Source organism: Phacochoerus africanus, chromosome 16 (assembly GCF_016906955.1).
Source record: "Phacochoerus africanus isolate WHEZ1 chromosome 16, ROS_Pafr_v1, whole genome shotgun sequence".
In the NCBI taxonomy this organism is placed as follows: domain Eukaryota; kingdom Metazoa; phylum Chordata; class Mammalia; order Artiodactyla; family Suidae; genus Phacochoerus; species Phacochoerus africanus.
This window is the reverse complement of record NC_062559.1, coordinates 37,439,465-37,459,496: the sequence shown is the minus strand read 5'-3', so window position 1 is coordinate 37,459,496 and position 20,032 is coordinate 37,439,465. Positions and strand designations below refer to the sequence as shown.

At 43.6% G+C, this 20,032-nt stretch overlaps 1 protein-coding gene across 6 annotated transcripts in view; it reads right to left on the bottom strand.

Annotated features, from left to right (window-relative positions):
* Nucleotides 1-20,032, bottom strand: part of AOAH (acyloxyacyl hydrolase) — a 180,790-nt gene that overhangs the window by 114,174 nt on the left and 46,584 nt on the right. For all 6 annotated transcript variants that reach the window (XM_047763046.1, XM_047763049.1, XM_047763047.1 and 3 more), the window contains one exon: nt 19,725-19,824. In XM_047763046.1, the coding sequence (XP_047619002.1) occupies nt 19,725-19,824 (100 nt within the window). The remainder of the gene's footprint in view (nt 1-19,724; nt 19,825-20,032) is intronic.

Sequence of the window (20,032 nt, the reverse complement as noted above, 5' to 3'; positions counted from 1 at the left end):
GGGCAGTCAAGTCCTTGGGGACAGCTTCTTTCAAATCGTGCTCCATTTGGAGTTCCCATTGTGGCGCAGTGGAAACAAATCCGACTAGCGCCCATGAGGATTCGGGTTTGATCCCTGGCCTTCGCTCAGTGGGTTAAGGATCTGGCGTTGCTGTGAGCTGTGGTGTAGATCGAAAACACAGCTCACACTGGGTGTTGCTGTGGCTGTGGCTGCGGCTGTGGTGTTGGCTAGCAGCTGCAGCTCCAATTCAACCCCGAGCCTGGGAACCTCCATATGTTGCGAGTGCGGCCCTAAAAAGCAAAAAAAAAAAAAAGTCTTACTCCATTTGTAAATCAACTTATGCCACTAAATTTGGGGGTGAGGAATCCTCTGTCCTAACAAATTTCTAGAGAAGATCTGGATTAGTGATCTTCTCCCCGCCCCCAAACCCCTCATAAATGCCTGCTCTCCGACAACAAAAAACTCCCGTCCAAAATCATCATTTCACGTCCCAGGGGCTGTCTCCTTTGTGGGAACCTGTCACTGCTGTCAAAGTATGACGTGAACAAAGGCACTTTCTGTAATTTTCAAATCTATTGCTGCTATAATTGATAGCAGAGAACTAGACTGCTAAAAATTGTTCACTGTTAGAAACTCATGCCTAAAAATACTATTTTTCTTGGCTTCTTTCACTCCTAAGTGGACCAGAATTTGATTCTTTAACATCACAGAGCCTGAGAGGACCCAATTTGTGAATGTGTCTTATCCAATTCACCAATGCTCCAGAGTGTCAAGGGAACATGTGCTGAGTTTGGAGCACCCCCTGTGCACTGTAGTCTTTGCATGTTTTCCCATTGTTGTCAGCACAGTCTACAGCGCAGGGGGCTTTGGCTGAACCATCTGAATGTTTGAGAAATGCCTTTCTTCAGAGTGTTTCTTACCACAAAGTGGCTCCAACCCTTGAATATGCTAATCCGTGCTGCGGCTCTCCCCGTGGAGCATGTAGTTTACAGGCTTCCCAAACTTCTAAACCTTAAAAGGACAACACTTTTCTTTGCCAGCACACCTATTCACACTTCCTACAGCAGGAGTGACAGCAAGCGTTTTTGTGTCAAACAGGTCTGAATCAAATCTGGACTGTGCCACTTACCGGCTCTGACTTTGGGCAAGTTACTTATTGACTCTAAGCCTCATAGTTACCTCGTCTATAAAATATGGATGAATCCTTTCTACATTGTAGTCTTATCACGGTTTGCTGTCAATCTTCTCTTCCAGGTAATAAAACCTTTGATGAGAAGGGTTATGCCCCATTCACTATTATTACATCCCTCATATATAGTTCAAGGTACAACACAGACATTTAATAAGTACTTGTGAATGAAGGATAGAATGAATGATTGCACAAAGAAATGACTGGCTGAAGGAATATTTCTTTCTCCTTTCATTATTGATCATTTGCTTGCGACTACGCTTATACCCAGGTTACATGAGTTTCTACCCAGGTGGGTAGGTGCTTGGCATACACAGTCAGGGCTCTCTCCCAACCACACGATCCTCCGCATTGAGCCATCCACACTCACTGGGAGTTACGCTTTCCATTCCCCTGGTGACCTCAGAAGTCACATGATCTGCCTGGTGTTTCAATGTCAGGCTTATTTCATTCTGGGAAAATGGTGTGGAGATGGTGGGAAAGGCGCTAGAGTCCAGATCTGTGGACCATCAGCTCTGTTTGTGGCCATGCTTAAATTATGTCACCTCTGAGTTCTACCTGTAATGTTGGATGTGAGGACTCAAAGACGTCTGGAAAAGCTAATTTGCTTGCCTGACTCAGTGAGAGGCAGAGGGGGACACGCTGTAGGCAACGTGAAAATGAAGCTCGTCACCCTCTCTCCTTGGGAACATTTTCACTGTTGGCGACCCAGTGCTGAAGTCAGTGTTTCCAAAGTATGAAGACCATGCTTCCAACTTCTGAAAAATCAAAACTTTTCTAGAAGTTTCCTTCCAAATGGAGGGTGCCACTGCGATCAGTGGTTGGAGAAAAAGGTGGGGGATAGATTGTGAGCTGGATGTAAAATTCTTCTGGTTGGAAGCCAGTGATGGTCCTGACTCACTTGACAGCAATCCTTGGAGGCATAAGCAGATTCTCCAAAAACCCAGAAGGGCTTGGTTCTGGAAGTATTCATTTGATCCTGCAATTTGTTATGGTCAAATCTTTTCAGCTTCTCATTACTTTCTCTCTTTGATTATAGCATTTCCTTATTCCAGTAGCAAATCCCCTTCAGAGTCTATTAAGCACTCTCATGAGTGAATTGCAGGGGAAGCCACCACACAGGCTCTCAGCCATATAAGCCCTCAGCTTGGGGGCTTAGAGCCCAAAGAACCATGGATATGTATATCGGATTTCTTTACTCAAGGGCTTGGAAAATTCCAAGGACAATATGGCATGACTCCCTAGCAGTCTACTAAAAAGGCGAGGCCAATTCTTTGCTCGATCGTCAGAGCACACAGTAGCATATACCCATAGAGGCTTTGCTCACCTAAGTTTTTAATCAAATAGTGGCATGTCTGGCCATTGGGTGGAATTTGCTGGTTTATTATGTTATCTGTCTACATTCTACTATAATCTACAGTGTCTATTTTCCAACATGTAGGATTTAGCTCTACCAAAGCCCAATTTGATTTTCATGTTCTGACATGTCCCAGATTTATGACTTTAAGATATGTGGGAAAAAATGAAGTCCGCTCATGTCAGTGTCTTCTTCCAGGGACCAAAAAGAAAAAAAGAAGAAAAAAAGAAAAAAGAAAAACAAAGAACTATACAAGTAACAGAAAAACGCCACCCCTTTTGAATGCACCCCCTTAGATCACTAAAAATCTTTTCTTCATACATATTTTACCATTAGCTAAATTTCCTCCTTTTCTTTTCCTAGGCCAGTTCCACATTGTAGAGCTATTTGCGTTATCGACACATTTAGTCATATTCTCTCTATCCTTTTCTCCAGGAAGTATTTTGAGAAATAAAGTCTTTATTTTATTTATTTATTTTTTTGGCTGCACCGTAGCATGCATAAGTTTCTGGGCCAGGGATTGAAACTGAGCCACAGCCGTGGCAATTCTTAATGGCTACAGGCTACCAGGGAACTCTAAAAAAGTATTATTTTATTATCGTCATTTATTTTTAGGGCCATACCTAGAGCATATGGAAGTTTCCGGGCTAGGGGTCAAGTTGGAGCTGCAGTTGCAGGCCTACACCACAGCCACAGCAATGCGGGATCTGAGCTGCGTCTGCAACCTACACTGCAGCTTGTGGCAATGCTGGATCCTTAACCCAGTGATCGAGGCCAAGGACTGAATCCACATCCCTACCAACACCATGTTGGATACTTAACCTTCTAAGCCACAATGGGAACTCAAAAGTTTTATTTTAAACAGCAATATTCCACTCCCACAACTTTTCCTGACATTATTATTCATTGACTTTATTACACCACCACCATCACTACATACTTATTGAGGTTTTTCTACGCCTGACGTTCTCTACCAGACATTGTATATACTTTATACTCAGCAAGATAGGAATGAATGATTTTTTCCTTTTATTCTTTTATGGCCATGCCTGTGGTATAAGGAAGTTCCCAGGCTAGAGGTCGAATAGGAGCTGGAGCTGCTGGCCTATACCACAGCCACCCTGGATGTGAGAGCATCTGTGACCTGTGCTGCAGCTTATGGCAATGCCGGATCCTTAACCCACTAAGCGAGGCCAAGGTATCAAACCTGCATCCTCACGGACACTACGCTGGGAACTCCAAGGAGTGAGCAGTCCTCATAGATGAGAAATCCACAACCCAGTACTGTTTCACTGAATTGTCCAAAGCTTCACAATAAACACTTCCGTTTCATTTTGACAGTTTCTTCTCTAATATCTGGGCACGTGCACAAGTTCTCCAGGGCTAGACTTCATAGGCTTTTCTTATTATTGGATGTTGTCCTATTCTTTACACACGTGATTTCTGGCAAATGATTGGGTTTGTCAGAGAGTGGGTGTGGTTCAGTCACTGGGTTGTCTTAGGTGACTGCTTTGTAACTTACACTTCTAACTTTTCACCATTATTCTATTTGCATTCAGGCTTCCAGAAGAGTTTTGCTGAAGGCTACACAATTAATCAATTTACTTGTATTACTTTCCTACTATTGAGACACCAAATTACCACAAATTTAGCAGCTTAAAACAACACAAATTTATACTGTGATAGCTCTGGAGGCCAGAAGCCTGAAATGAGTCTGAGGAGGCTAAAAGCACATGTCAGTGGGGCTGGTTCGTTCTATAGTTTCCAGGGGAGAAATCTGTTTCTTGCCTTTTTGGTTTCTAGCAGCTTGCACATATTCCTTGGCTGATGGCCTCATCCTCTGACCAATGCGTCACAATGTTGTCACATTTTCTCCATGCTGATCCTCCTGTCTCTCTCTTATAGGGACCCTTGCGATTACACTGGGCTCATCCAGGTAACCGAGGATAACCTCTCCGTGCATAGATCCTTTACTTAATCACACTTGCCAAGTCTTTTCTGCCATGTAAGGTAACATTCACAGATTCTGAGATTAGGATGTGGCTCTCTTTACGGGAGGCCATTATTATGATACTGCCCTGTTCATTCAACAAGTTAATGAGCATTTAATACATGCAGGAGTGGAGTTCCCATCGTGGCTCAGCAGAAACAAATCTGACTAGCATCCGCGAGGACACAAGTTTGATCCCTGGCTTGCTCAGTGGGTTAAGGATCCAGTGTTGCTGTGAGCTGTAGTGTAGGTTGCAGACATGGCTCGGATCCCATGTTTCTGTGGCTGTGGTGTAGGCTGGCAGCTATAGCTCCGATTTGACCCCTAGCCTGGGAACCTCCACATGCTGCGAGTGCAGCCCTAAAAAGACAAAACAAAAACCAAAAAACAAAAAGCAAAAAAACAGGAGTTCCCGTCGTGGCGCAGTGGTTAATGAATCCGACTAGGAACCATGAGGTTGCGGGTTCGGTCCCCGCCCTTGCTCAGTGGGTTGACGATCTGGCGTTGCCGTGAGCTGTGGTGTAGGTTGCAGACGAGGCTCGGATCCCGCGTTGCTGTGGCTCTGGCGTAGGCCGGTGGCTGCAGCTCCGATTAGACCCCTAGCCTGGGAACCTCCATATGCCGCGGGAGCGGCCCAAGAAATAGCAACAACAACAACAACAAAAAGACCAAAAAAAAAAAAAAGCTTAAAAAAAGCAAAAAAACAAAACCATGCAGGAGTTCCTTAATGGCTTGGTGGGTCAAGGATCCTGTATTTTCACTGCTGTGGTTGCTACTGTGGCGTGGGTTCGATCCCTGGCATGGGAACTTCTGCAGGCTGCAGGTGTGCCCAAAAAATATATACATACAGTTAACTGTGCTGGGCTCTGGGGAAGTTACAGGCAACAGCATGCATTTGCAAAATAAATCAGCCAGATTATCTGCTTTCATGGAGCAGGAGGGGAAGACATTAAATAATAATTTTATGGTTATTTATCTTCTTGCACAATTGTTTAACTGCAATTGTGATCAGTTCTAGAAGCATGGAGTGCCATGAAAAGAGAGGAATCCTAGGGGACCCAACTTCACTTGGGGCATCAGGGGAAATGTCTTAGAAGACATGACTTCTGATCTGAGCTTTGATGTGGGTGATTAATTAGGTGAAGATGAGGGCCAAGCATGGAAGTCAAGAGACCAACAACTAAAACTTTAAAATTCAAAGCAACTTTTAGAACTTTTCAAATTCCCTAGGGTTACTAGCTTTGCTAAGGAAAGAAAGCTTATTCTTTTTTTCTTTTTGAAGTTTTATTGAAGTAGTATTGATTTACAAACATAAGGTTGTGATAATTTCTGCAGTACAACAAAGTGATTCAGTTATACATGTACCCACATCCATTCTTTTTCAGATTCTTTTCCCATGTAGATTATGAAAGAATATTGGATCGAGTTCTCTGTGCTATATAGCAGGTCTCTGTTGGCCAATCATTCCATATACCACAGTGTACATATAGAATAAAGGATTTTTTTTTTTTTTGGTCTTTTTAGAGCCACACTCAGCATACGGAGGTTTCCAGGCTAGGGGTCTAATCGAAGCTGCAGCTGCTGGCCTACGCCATAGCCACAGCAACGCCAGATCTGAGCCACGTCTGCAACCTACACCACAGCTCATGGCAACACTGGATCTTTAACCCACTGAGCGAGGCCAGGGATCAAACCTGTAACCTCATAGTTCCTAGCTGGATTCATTTTCCGCTGAGCCACAACGGGAATTCTAAGGATATTCTTAAGAGAGAAATAGTTGTCATTCTTCTTTAACTTTTCAAAAGCAGGCAAGAAATATTTCCAAATTTGAGTACTATCTGAGTACCTTCCTTGGAATCATCTGATTTCTTCTACTTATCAGAAGTCAAGGGTAAAACTTAAATTTGCATTATTAGTGTTACTCACTGAAGATTCTTGAGATCTTTATGAGGTTAATGACCCCCAAATAAGACTTCAAACAAGTCCAAGTAGATAAATTCTCCAAGATTCCAAATATGAGCTTATACCAAAGTACAGTTTGGAATGTCTGTCAAACTCTTTGAAATGCTGGGAGAAATGAGTGAACAGTCGATTATGCATCCAAGTACGGTGTTAAATGCTGTTCTCTATTCTGTTAGAGTTTTAAACCTTCAAATCTTCAGGGAGCAATTTAATTTAGTTGCCTCTGATATTTAAAGCCTTTCTGTTTCTGCGATAATTTCTTGTCTAATGACCTTCAAAGAATTTTGTGGAGGCAAAATACATAAGAAGTGGATGGAATCTCTTTTAATTTTCACTTTTTTAATTATGGAGAAAAATATCAGCATCTCCCCCTACATTTTTGGCCCTTTGATCTTCTTTTTCTGTAAACTGAATTTTTTGGTGGCCTTTGCTTTTTTTTAAAATTTTATAAGAGCTTTTTGAATCATGGAGAAAATAATTCACAGTGTGGCATATCATGAAAACATTTTCTCAGTTTGCCAGTTGTCTTTTGACCTTGTGTATGGTAGCGTTTTCACTAGTCAGATGTATTCATAGTTCCCTTTGTGACTTTTGGATCATAAATTAAAAATAAAATTCTTCTTTTTTTCCTCCTTTTATGGTTCCATTTTTATGATTCAACCTTTAATTCATTTGGAATTTAATTTCGTAAGGAGTAGATAAGCATCTAGCTTAAATTTTATTCTGAAATGGCTAGTCTTTAATTCCACACATTTACTGAGCAAGTCAGTGTTTTGCCACTGATTTGAAATGCTATATATTTTTTTTTATCAAAAACAAGAATCTCAAATGCATTTGGGTCTATTTTTAGACACCATATCTGTTCCATTTTAAGCTTTTAAGCTGAGTTTTCTGCATCTAGACAGCTATATTCCCCTGTAATTTATCTCATTGCTCATAATTTCCTGAGATGTTTAAAGAGGAACTTTAGAAACGTTGTCAAGTAAACAACCCCATAACCAACAATTTACTTGAATTTTGATTTCTCATCTGTAAAATTGGGATAATGGAATAAACTTGCAATTGCGTGGGAGGATTTTAGATGATGTATAAGTACTTAGAGTCCAGCTTTTGGTGTGTTATTGCCATTCAAATTGTATTTGTCAATTGCCTTTTACTTTTCGGCCCTGATGTGTACCTATTATACAAAGGGGCTTAGTAAATACATAGCATGAGAATAAGAGAATGACTGTCTATGCTTTAAAAGCCTATCAGTTTCTGATAAGACACTTTTGACCCTAGCACCATTTCTGGCCTCAGTTATCAAAGATGTGGTTGTCTTCCAGGCACAGCCATGAGTTTATTAAATGAGATGGTTTGGAAAACTTTATTAAGTCTTCTGGATTAAAAATGTACACAAAAAAATCTTCCAAAGATGTAGGCTATTTTCTCTTGGTTGTATGTTTCCTTCAAAAATAACATTTGATTTTCTAATGATTTGCCAAGTCAAAGTGAAGAGCAGCCATAGCTCAAGAAGGAACGTTCCTTAACTTACATATCTGATGATCATGCAAATGGCTTCTTTCTTTTTTAATAGTTGGTTTTCTGCTAGGCTTGGATGTAAGAGAAAATACTCAGTGCTACACAGAGTTAGGGTGGAGAATGGAGGAAGAGCAAGTATAAGTTGGGGAGGTTGACCAGACAACCAAATGAGGAAACAAACAATTTTTTTTAATTTAGTTCAGGTTTTGAGCTACTGTTTTGATAGAGTTGTCCATAACAGTAGCCTTGGAGACTCTAATGTAATGATAATGACAGAGCAAGTAATTTCCTTTCCTTGTTTGACACAGAGATTCTGCTAAACTGAGAACGGTTAATTCATTTTTATTTTGCACGCACCTGCCACAAAAAAGCCAAGTCATAACACACAAATGGATTAAAGAAATTTACCCAAACACAAAACACATATGCACACGCACACACACCACGTTGAACAAAATGAAGCTCCGGATCAGATATTACTTTTCTTGAATAAGAACAAAGGACTAATTGCTTGTTACAGAGAACATTTTGATTTTAAATAGAGGAGACTCTAAATTCCAACCCTCTTGCCAATTTGATCTTACTGCTCATTCACTGATTCCTTTAAAAAGAAAAAAAAAAAAAACCCACCACTTATTGAACATCTACTTGAGTCCAAGAACTTGGTAGCCTCTGAGAACATGCCTCCAAAATTCATTCAAGTTGGGGGCTTGAATGAATTATAATGAAGTCTAGGCTGTCACAATAGGGCAACAACTCAGAGATGCATTTCTGGGAGAAAACTATGCCTTTGGTCAGAAAGGAAGACTGGAAAGGACAGAATGAATGAATGTCCACGATGAGTCATCTGGAAGATTGTAGCAGGAAAAGCCCAAGTCTAGATAAATGGACCAAGACATCTTAAGGCTTAGGTTGACTCTGTTAAAAAGATACAGAAGAAAACACAGTGGAAGTACAGACACCAGCAAGTATTGGGAAGCAGTGTAGAGATAAGGAGCATTTTGAAGGTACTACCCTCAGAGTTTACAGAAAGAACTGGGTTCAAATGTAAGCCCATCCATTCAGCACACATCTATTGGGCACTTGTAGCATGCCAGCTGCCTGCACCCATAACAGGCAGTGGGGATAGAGAGCTGGCTCAGGTATATTTCCAGACTAATAATGCATAGTCCAGTGGTCAATCTCAAAGAGAGAGAGACTTAAACTAATGAGTAAAATACAATATGGAACATGCAATGTGGAACTGTTAGGACATGGAACTGTGGAGACAATGAGGAAGGGAGTCTCATCCTCACTGGAATGGGAGCATAGGTGTGGGATGGTTTCTTGGAAAAGGTGACAACTGAGCTGTATCTTACAAGATGACTCAGGGAAAGGGTATTGCAGGTGTAAGGGGAAACAGAGCAAGGCTGGCAGGTGAGACCAGCAGGATGTGACCAGAATGATAAGAAGTACTGAGCTGCTGGAGAGAAGTGGATGAAGCAGCTCTTCCAACAACAAGGCTGGGGAGGTAGGGACAGGCTAGCTGATGGAACTCAGATTTTGTCCTCACCTTGATGGATGGCTTTGAGGGATTTAAGCAGGAAAGGGAGCATGGTCAGATGTGCATTTTGGAAACATCCTTTGGGTGCCTGGAGTGGAGGGTTTCAAGGCCGGAGGTAGAGATATCAGATACAGAGTTGCTGCGGGACTTCACCTTAGAAAGGATAAGTCCCTGAATGAGGCAGATGGAATCGGGGATGAGAAGGGGCGGACTAGAAAGAACCATTTAGGTGAGTGAATGGTGGTTTCAGAACTAAGATATGGAATGAAGGAGAGACAGCTGATGTGGGGAAAGACAGTAGTCCAGTTTCTGACATGTAATGTTCAAGGTGCCTTTGGGACCTACAGATGAAGATTTCTCCTGGAAGCTGTAACCTCTGGCTGAAGCTCTGAGGAGCGTTTTGAGCTTTGTTTGTAAGGCTTAATAACAAAAGCCAACATTTTGTGGGTTTATGATGATCAGTCGCCATTCTAAGAATTTTTACTTCTATTAATTTATGTGGTCCTCACATCAGCCCTTGGAGGTAGGTTCTCCTACACTCCCCGTTTAACAGATGAAGAAACGGAGGCACAGGAAAGTTAGGTGACATGACTCAAATCACTCAGCAAGCACGTGATAGAGTCAAGATCATTTGCCCCTGTAGGCTGGCATGAGAATCTCTACACTTAGTCGCCAGGCTGTCAGGAGAAAGCCCAGAGGAAGAGGAACTCCAGCTGTGTGGGTCCTGGGGCTTAGGAAGGGAAGGGTAGCTCTCAAAGAGACAGAGTAGTGTGAGAGGGCCAGGAAAGGGCAGAGATGTTTCAGGAAGGGAGGGGCAAGCAGGGTCCAACACAGCAGACAATGGGTAACAGTGTTTTTGGATTTGACATTGAGGAGCTCACTGGTACCCTCATGGAGCAGTGTTTCACCAGAGCGATGGGGCTAGAGGCCAGACTGCAGGGAAGAAGCAATGAGAGGTGAAGCAATGGGAAGTGAAGAAGAGCTCCTGGCTTTTAAAAAGGTAGCTGGATGCTGCTGTGCGCTAATGCTTTTTAGTACTTAGTACAAGCAAAGCACTGTCCTAAAACTCAAAACCCTGCCTCCCCTACCACACATAGCAGGCGTGCGTGTGTGAGTGTGTGTGTGTTCGCGCGCGCGCGTGTGCACACACACACACACTCCTATTAAGTATGCATATACATACGCATAGAGATATATACTGAATGGTTAAATAATCATAACAACCCTATGATGTCTTAGTATTATCTCCATTTTATAGGTGAGGAAACTGAGGCCCAGAGTGATTGAGCGACTTGCTTAAGGAGAGACAGATAGTAAGACGTGCAGCCAAGCTTTGAGCCCAGGTGGTCTGGCTTTAAGATCTGTACGTAGAACCCCCATGCTGAACCTCCTCTATTAGAGGCTGGAGAGAAATGTGGTTGTTGCTGGAGAGGAATGGGGGTCCTAGGAGGCTTATTTTTTACATTTAATTTTGGGAATGGGAGAGGTCTGCACAGGTTAATAGGTAACCTCATTTTCTTCTGTGGGTATTGATAACAGCAATGCAGTTTTGCCCAATTAGCATACTGTTAGGAGGAAAACCCATACAAAAGGAGTGAATGCTAAATAGATTGTTTCTAAAACCTCCAGTTTCCTCAGCATTTCTAAGAGGCCTTATGCCTGGGGGACTGGAGACTAGAGACCCAGTAACAGAGTCTGTTAATGAATCCATCAGAAAAGGGGCAGAAATCCAGACGTCAAGGATGATGCTGGGGGTAAGTGGAGACAGCAGTCTTTGCGTGTCTGGGAAGTCACCAGATGACAAAGAAAAGGCCAGAAGCAGGAGGAGAGACAATACTTTCAGGCTTGCTGATGGCAGCTTTTGGGCTTGGGCCAGGCTGCAGTAAACAACTCTCACCCTTCAAGGTTCATCAGAAGCTCTGTAGAAGTACAGATGCTGAAGTTTCACCCCAGAAGTGCCGAACTAGATCCCCGGGGGTGGGACTCCACCCACAGTTCTGAAAACGGCTTCACATTCTAAAATAAGCTAAACCCTTTACACTCTCTCTGGTCTATTCCTTTGAGACCAAATAAATCCTCACAAGAGAGGGAATAAAGCACAAACACATTCAGAACAGCCCTTCCCAACTTATCTTTCATTCAACAAATCTTATGGAGCACCTACCTCATGCCAGGCACTGCACAGTCCTAGAGATATGATGGTGAGCAAGAAAGACATGGTCCCTGTCCTCAAGTGCCATGAATGAAGGGAAGTGTGGCATGAGAGCTAGAAAGGAGACCTTCAGATGGGTTGTTCAGGAAAAGCCTGTGTGGGGAGGCGGCATTTCAGCAGAAATCGGGAGGAGGAGCAGTAGTGACTGTGCAGAGAACTGGGACAGTTCCAGGCACAGGGTCCAAGGACAAGGCACTGAGGCAGGCAACGCCTGGTGCACCAGGCGGGTCGACACTTACTCCACCTTGAAGACAGGCACCTCCACTCCTTCCTGGGAGAGGCCAAGAGGAGCCTCAGCCTCCTCCACAGAGGTATCTGTTCCTCTTTGCACCCTCTGTTAGAACACTTGTCTCTTCATCATAGTTTGTGTGTAAGTCTGCCTCCCTTGCTAGAATCACTACTTGCATTGAGACTGTCTGCCTCATGTGCTGGAATGTCGTCCTACATAATTCATTCTATATCAATATTTGCTGGCTAAGAAAGAAAAACAATTGTTCTGTAGAAGCTATAGGGCTTCAGGCAAGTCCTTCGATCCTCTAGGTCTCGGTAGACTTATTTATAAAATGGGGAAATCCTATCTGTCCTGCAGTTTTGTGATGGTGCCTTACTCAGGGTGCCTAGTAGTAAGGTTGGCATAGAGTAAAGTGCTCAAGAAATATTTGTTGGGGCATAACTGACTGTGAGTGACTATAATTTAACTGGTAATGAGAAAGTTGGGGTCCTTGTACAAGATTCTTGGATATTAAGCTCTTCATTCTATTTCATTAAAATGGAAACCAAAGCTGTGTTTACTTTCTGACATGAGAACTGGCTACCCTGAACGTGCTTTATAATCTATGCAAACCCAGTGGCGCTGAACAGAGGAGCTTCAGGTCTGAAGTCCGAAGCCCTGGGTTGAGTTCAGGTTCTAGTCATTAAGTATGAGACCTCGAGTCTCAACTGCAAAATAAGTCTGATACTCCCTTCTCCAGGAGGTGAGCTTGGAGCCCCCATCCTGTCGAGTGTGGTTCTGGACTTAGTGACTCGGTTCTAAAGAACAGAGAAAAGGAAAAGGGACGTGGTGTTTTCCCAATTTCCCTGCTGGAAAGTCACTCTCTAAGGTATCTTTACAATGTTTTGGAAACTGAAAATTTATTCCAAAGTGAAAAGCCTATTAAAAAAGCAGAGTTCAGGGACGATAGACAGTAACACCTCTGAAAGCACACGGTGAACTCACAGAGACAGGAGCATCATGATGATGGATGGAATGGCACTGTCCACTGGACAGAATGAAATTTAATGATTAAAGGATCTTAGAAAATGTTCCATTTCCTGTCCATCAATAATCTTTTCCTAAAGCCTACTGCCTCAAGCTTCAACTGAAAGAGATGCCAGATATTTTATCTGATCAAATTTTTTTAAAAAACTGAATTCCTGAGGTCAGCTTGTGTGTTCCTCAGATGAACAAAAATTTGTCCCATGTCACTTTCTCATAGGAAGAGTGCAAACTTATTCCTTCCCAAACCCATTTGTGTCAGCTTCCTGGTAGTGTGGATTCCAAAGAAACATGAATCCCACATGCATGCATGCACGCACGCACACCCACGCACTCAGCATCGGAGAGCTTCTGGTTCCTGCAGAAATCGGATTTACTGTGGGGAAAGCTGTTGCAAAGTCTGGCTTGCTTTCCTAAGGCAGCAGGTCTCTTTCCCAGTAGTTTAAATGGGTTGGAGGCCCCAGGGAATCTAGCTCCACTAGCGCACACATTCTGAATATAATTCTCTTTTAATGTGGATCAAAGTGGTGTGAAGTAAGCCGTGAGGATGCCTCTGAGAAGCTGGTAAATGCAGCCTGTCCCTCCAGCTCAGGGGTGGTTAGGAAGGGGGTCTGTTCAAAGCCACAGGGTCTGCTTGGGGACCTGAGAGTTAGGGGACCCAGGAGGGAGCAGCATAAAACTGAGCAGGCTCTAGGCTGCAGCTGGCCCAGCCCGGGCTCATGCACTGGGACATTCTGATCTAAAAATGAGAGGTTGAAAGAGCAACAGGGCACACAGGAAGAAACCACATTCAGTTGTCACTTGGAGAGCTGTGGTGCCAGAATCATGTTTCTGCACAGGCACACACAGACACACACCGGTGGCAGGCAGTGCCTTGTTTTGTGTGCAAACGAGAGGCAGAATGACATAAGTAATCCCCCCAAAGTAGGTAACACAAAACCATCTGGGTGGGCTTTACAACACAGTCTGCAGTTTTCTTTTTCCTCTCGTCTCCCCTCACCTCCCTGCTCTCTGCTTTCTCTCTGTCTTGTTCTCCTCTTCCCTCTGCTCCCCCTTCTTTCCCCATCCTCCTGTCGCCAGCTGAACATGGCAGATTGTTTCTTGCTTCAATTTGGATGGAGTTTGTCATTTTGGGGGCACATGAAGAGAAGGACATGAAGATGTGGCTAAAGGACTGGCAAGACAGGAGCCAGAATTTCAGCTTTGCTGTAAGTGATGAGCAGGCCTCACTGTGTTCCCTACATGCCGCCCCACTTTTCACTTTTGGCCCCACTCAAGTCAGGTACCTGTGGCTCTACACTGTGGGGCTCCCCCCTGAAAGCCCCTGCAACAGAGAGGCCCCTTTGTCCCTCCAACCCATGCATGCATGTCACAGGGACGATGGCTTGCATCACACTGTATTTTGCCAGACTCTGAAATACATGAACAGCAGCACGACATTGCAGGTATAGAGTCCCGCTTGTGAGGAACTATCTGTCCCAGGAGCTGTGATTCTACTCAAGGTAGCAATACCCCAGGGCATCAGTGAGGCTAGAGCACAGTGGTAAGAACTTCGGCTTTAAGGACAAACAGACTTGGGACTGAAGGCTCTCCTTGCCACTTATTAAGCTGTGAAACCCAGGCATGTTACGGCAGATACCCAGCAGCCCTGCGCTGCAGCGTATCAGCTCTGGCGACAGCCCCATGGCTGTAGCGTACCAGCTCCGGCAGCTTTGCGGCTGCAGTGGATCAGCTCTTTTACCCGGCGAGAAACCAAGCGAGCACTCGGAGAGTTGGAGAGCTCGGGTTTATGACGCTGGCGGGCTCAGAGGAGATAGCTCTCCAGAGTCTGAGCCCGGAAGAAGGGTTTCACAAGGCTTTTATGGGCTACGTCTTCCGGGTCCAAGCTTGACTAGTTGGACTGGAGTGACGTCAGGCAAGGTAGTAGATGCAGAAGCAGATGCATGGGGGAGGACTGGTTGGGGCAGTTGGCTAGACTTTGCTTAGTCATCATGGCTGGGGTCTCTTCTTTCTACATTTTATTGGGACATTTTCTCCTACAGGCAGACCCCTTTATCTTCTCCTAGCCTCAGTTCCTCATCTGTAAAATAAACACACCCTCCAAGAGCACTGCTAAATGAGATCAGGCGTAGAAAGGGCAGTGCCGGGTACAATATCCATATATCGAGCGTGCTCTTGACACGATGGAGGCCTTAAAGATGGGCAAGATGCAGACCTGCTGCCCAATGTACTGACATTCTAATAAGGAAATCTATGTAAACTTAATATCTCTGCGCATTCGTCTATGATGTGTGGACAACAACAAGACCTACTGCATAAGATTAAATGATTAATAGATACGAAGCCTTCAGAATAGTACTGGCACATTGCAGTACTTGAAAAGATGTTTTATACTGAAGGTAGAGAGGAGGGTTAAAATTTTGGTGGTGAGGATTAGGAGCTATTTTACAAAGAAGGTGATGATGAGATGAGCTTGAAGGATGGGCTTGGTGTTGACTGGGTATCCTGGATGGAAGGAATGACTAAGAACAAAGGTGTAGAGGTGCGAAGGTTGAGGTGGGCTCAGGGTGAGCCAATTATTCCTTTTTGGCTACTGCAAGGGATGTGCAAGGATAATGGCAGATGTCCAGGAAGGCTTTTGGAAAATCCTAAAATGTCAAGTGAAAACATGTACTTAATTGTGGAGGCAACGTGGCGATCATAAGCCGGGGAAGGATGTGATCGAGGTATTCCATGGGAAAATTAGTGTGGCCAGGAAGTAAGGAAAATCAGAATTTCCATCAGCAATTCCAATGAGAGACCAGCAGCATTTCATTTACTCATTCAACAAATATTTCTCTGCTAGACACTGGGTGTACAGAAAAGAAGGAGACGGGAATCTGTCCTCCTGGAGGCTGTAGCCTAGTGGGAGAGACAAACAATCACGTAGATATTTAATTAATTAATTAATTTTCTTTTTAAGGCCACACCTGCAGCATATGGAAGTTCCCAGGTTAGGGGTCGAATCGGAACTGCATCTGCAGTCACAGCAACCCCGGACTGGAGCCACATCTGCGACCTACGCTGCAGCTTGTGGCAACGCTGGGTCTTTAACCCAATGAGTGAGGCCAGGGATCAAACCCGCATCCACATGGATACTAGTTGGGTTCGTAACCCACCGAGCCACAGTGGGAACACCATTTAAAATGGGCAAGTTCAAAGAAAGAACCTACAGGAGCTTTGATGGGGAGCGGGGGGTAAAAGGGGTCAGGATGGCTTCCTCATCCCTCAGGCAAAGGGGTGGGGGTGGCATGACAAGACCATATTTATCTTCTAGAAAGCTATTTCTGGCATCTGTGTTGCAAATTCATTGGACAGAGGGTAGGAGTGGATTTGGTTGGACTAGCTGGGAAGCCACAGCAGGAGTCATATCAACAGATGATTATGTGACAACTTCATGCAATGATACCATCGCTTGCCAAAACACGGATGAATCTCATGGACAAAAGAAACCAGACACTAAGAAGAACAGACTGTGTTATTACATGTATATGATATGAAAGAACAGAACTTTATATAAATGAACCAATCTGTGGTGGTGGATTTCAGAATAGCGGCTGCATTGTGGGGGCGGCGGTTATTGACTGGGGCGGGGGGGGGGGGGGGTCACCGGGAGGCTTCAGGCAGCCTGGAAATTCTGTCTGTATCTTTACTAATTCGCACCTGCTTTATAGGTGTGATTTGTGTGCCATGGGAATGAAATGAAGGTCTGGTTTGTATCATTTAAAAAACTGCAATAAACACCTTCTGTAGCTCAATACCAAAAAAACAAACAACCCCATCGACAAATGGGCAGAAGATCTAAACAGACAGTTCTCCAAAGAAGACATATGGATGGCCAAAAAACACAGGAAAAGATGTTCAACATCACTCATTATTAGAGAAATGAAAATCAAAACCACTAGGAGGTATCACCTAACACCCGCCAGGATGGCCATCATCCAAAAGTCTACAAACAATAAGTGCTGGCGAGGGTGTGGAGAAAAAGCAACCCTAGTACACTGTTGGTGGGATCGTAAATTGGTGCAACCACTGTGGAAAACAGGACGGAGATGCCTCAGAAAACTAAAAATAGAACTACTGTCTGATCCAGCAATCCCACTCCTGGGCATCTATCCAGAGAAAACCATGACTCGTAAAGACACATGTACTCCGATGTTCACTGCAGCACTCTTTGCAATAGCCAAGATGTGGAAACAAGCTAAATGTCCATGAACAGAGGAGTGGATCCAGAAGATGTGGTCCATATACACAATGGAATAGTACTCAGCCATTAAAAGGAATGAAATACCAGCATTTTTAGCAACATGGATGGACCTAGAAATTATCATGCGAAGTGAAGTCAGCCATACAATGAGACACCAACATCAAATGCTTGCACTGACATGTGGAATCTGAAAAAAGGACAGACTGAACTTCTTTGCAGAACAGATGCTGACTCACAGACATTGAAAAACTTATGGTCTCTGGAGGAGACAGTTTGGGGGTGGGGGATGTGCCTGGGCTGTGGGATGGAAACCCTGTGAAACTGGATTGTGATGATCATTATACAACTACAGGTGTGATAAATTCATCTGAGTAATAAAAAAATAAATAAAAATAAAAAATTGCAAAATATAATGTGAAAGGGGAAAAGCAGGATTAAAAAGTATATACAGCATTATATATATAAAAAATTAATATAAGAATAATCTCAAATAAATTAACATAAGGATAACTCACTTAAAACTTACAACGTCCACTATTTTAATACAAATTAGATCTTTAGTATTAATATTGGTTATTTCAGGCAGGGGGATTTCAGCTGATTGCTGTGAAGGGGCACATGCTGAGGGCGTTTCCAGAAACACTGACACAAGGGTTAAGAGACCAATAAATGACTCTGAACCAAGAACAGTGTTGTGAATCCCAGTTCTGGTCTCTCCCAAGGGGGTGAGTTTCAGCAAGTTCTGTGACCTTTTTAACGCTCATTTTCCTCAGTCTTTAAAAAAAGGTAGTAATGGCACCTCCACACCAGGGCTATTTGGGGGACTAAAGATGAAGCGTAAGCATGGGGAAGGCTCTGAAGACATCCGTTACTGTTGTTCAAGGAGGTCTTAGAGGCAGAAGGGGTGAAGGCGTCCACACCTGCAGCCAACTGCCCCTTTTCTGGGGCATCTGGAGAGAGGGCGGTTGGCCTTGGGGACTTGAGGAGGAGGGTGAAGGGAGCTGACCTGGGAGCAGGCCCAGCTAGGTGGACGCTGAACCCTCCTGAGATGAGGTCCTCTGGCTCCCTCCCGGCAGGAAGGAGGGTGGAAATCTTCCCCAGTCAGGAAGTGAGAAGCAGGGGGGGAGGGGAGGACAGGGAAGGGCTATTTCGAGGATAAACTCCACAGAGGAGAAAAGTAAAGAATGTCATTTTAAACGGCATGGTTTAAAGTTGAACATTTTGGGACTAAGTATAGCTGTGAGTGTGAAAATATATAAAATGATGCTATTTCAGGAAACCACAAAAACCCCTCTCACCTGACTTTGTACTTAAGAGTCATGTTTCTTCCGTACACTGTCAAACAGTGAATATGATAATGCTAAATTCATATGCTATTTGAAAGTATGGAGAAAACGTTTTTAAAACTGAAACGAACTCTTCTAGAAACCAGTGAAGCCCATAGCTTCTCAGGGTAGAATTAAGGGACATTTCATTGGCACCTGTGCATCTCTTTCTTCCTGCTCAAAGAAACAGGCTCAGGATATTCAACCCTGCCAGTCAGAAACATCGTGTTCACTGGTTATGCCAAAAAGTGTTACACTGACTTTATTTCAATGAGAATTTTAAAAAAAAATTACAAATGAAACAAAAACCTGTTGTGTTACATACAGAAAAACTACAGTTCTGGGAAAGGGAGCTTCGAGTTTTATTATTTATTTTATATTATATTTTCAAGGAAAGTTGCTGAAAATCTATATTTTGAGACCTAACTGGATGTAATATACTCTCGTTCAGAGTGTGAGCAGGAAATTATGTCAACATTTGCCTGTTTCTGCCTGCATTGCATTAAAAACTGCCCAACATGATATAATGCACACAGGGTATTCTGAACACCTACCTCTGAATAATAATGTTATTGGTAAGAATTATATTAGCTACCATTTTTACTACTACTTATTTATGCAGCAGGTATTGTGCTAAGCATATTATACGTATGGTTCACCTTCTTCCCCCAACCAGTCTATGAGGGAGGTATTTTATTAATTCCATTTTATAGGTGAGAACAAACTTCCCTAGGGTGACCAGCTGCCCACGTTTTTCCAGGATGTGGCACTTCCAGTGCTTATACCAGAAAAGTCCTGAGCAAACTGGAGGCCTTGGTCACTCCATAAAAGTAACCTGCTTGATTTTTAAGCGGTAGAGAGGGACTTAACCTCGTTTCTCCTTGGCTGGTCAGACTTTCTAGTGCTGCCAGCCCAGCTCTAGATTACAGTCTAAAATCAACAGCAAAGACATTCCTCGGCAGCATGTGGAAAGGATCGAAGTTAAAATGTGGGAATATGATTCCAGGCGACGTAATGGAAAATAACACTTGCCTATCACTGTCCCCAAACCACAGAACAGGTGAAGCTGAGCCTCCCTCTACAACCTTTCCATCAACGGACATTCAGAGTGAGAAACCACTCACCTTGGGAAGGGGATAGAGGTGACACAATGGTTGGCCAGGGTCCTGTTTACAAAACTCCAGGGTGTGACACACCACATCAGCATTCAGTTTTGCTTCAAGCCTGGAGGGAAATGGGGGCAAAACAAAGGCTATTTAAAAGCTCTCAGGCATTAGGAAAGAGAAGCTATTTCAAAAGAAGGGAAATCCACAGAATGGATGTGAGCATGGCCTATGAGTCTAGTCCCAGGTAGATGCTGGATCAGAATGATTTCCTGCCACTTGCTCTCTCCAGTTTTTAGAACAAGGTCCTGGGAGCAGGGAGAGGGCAC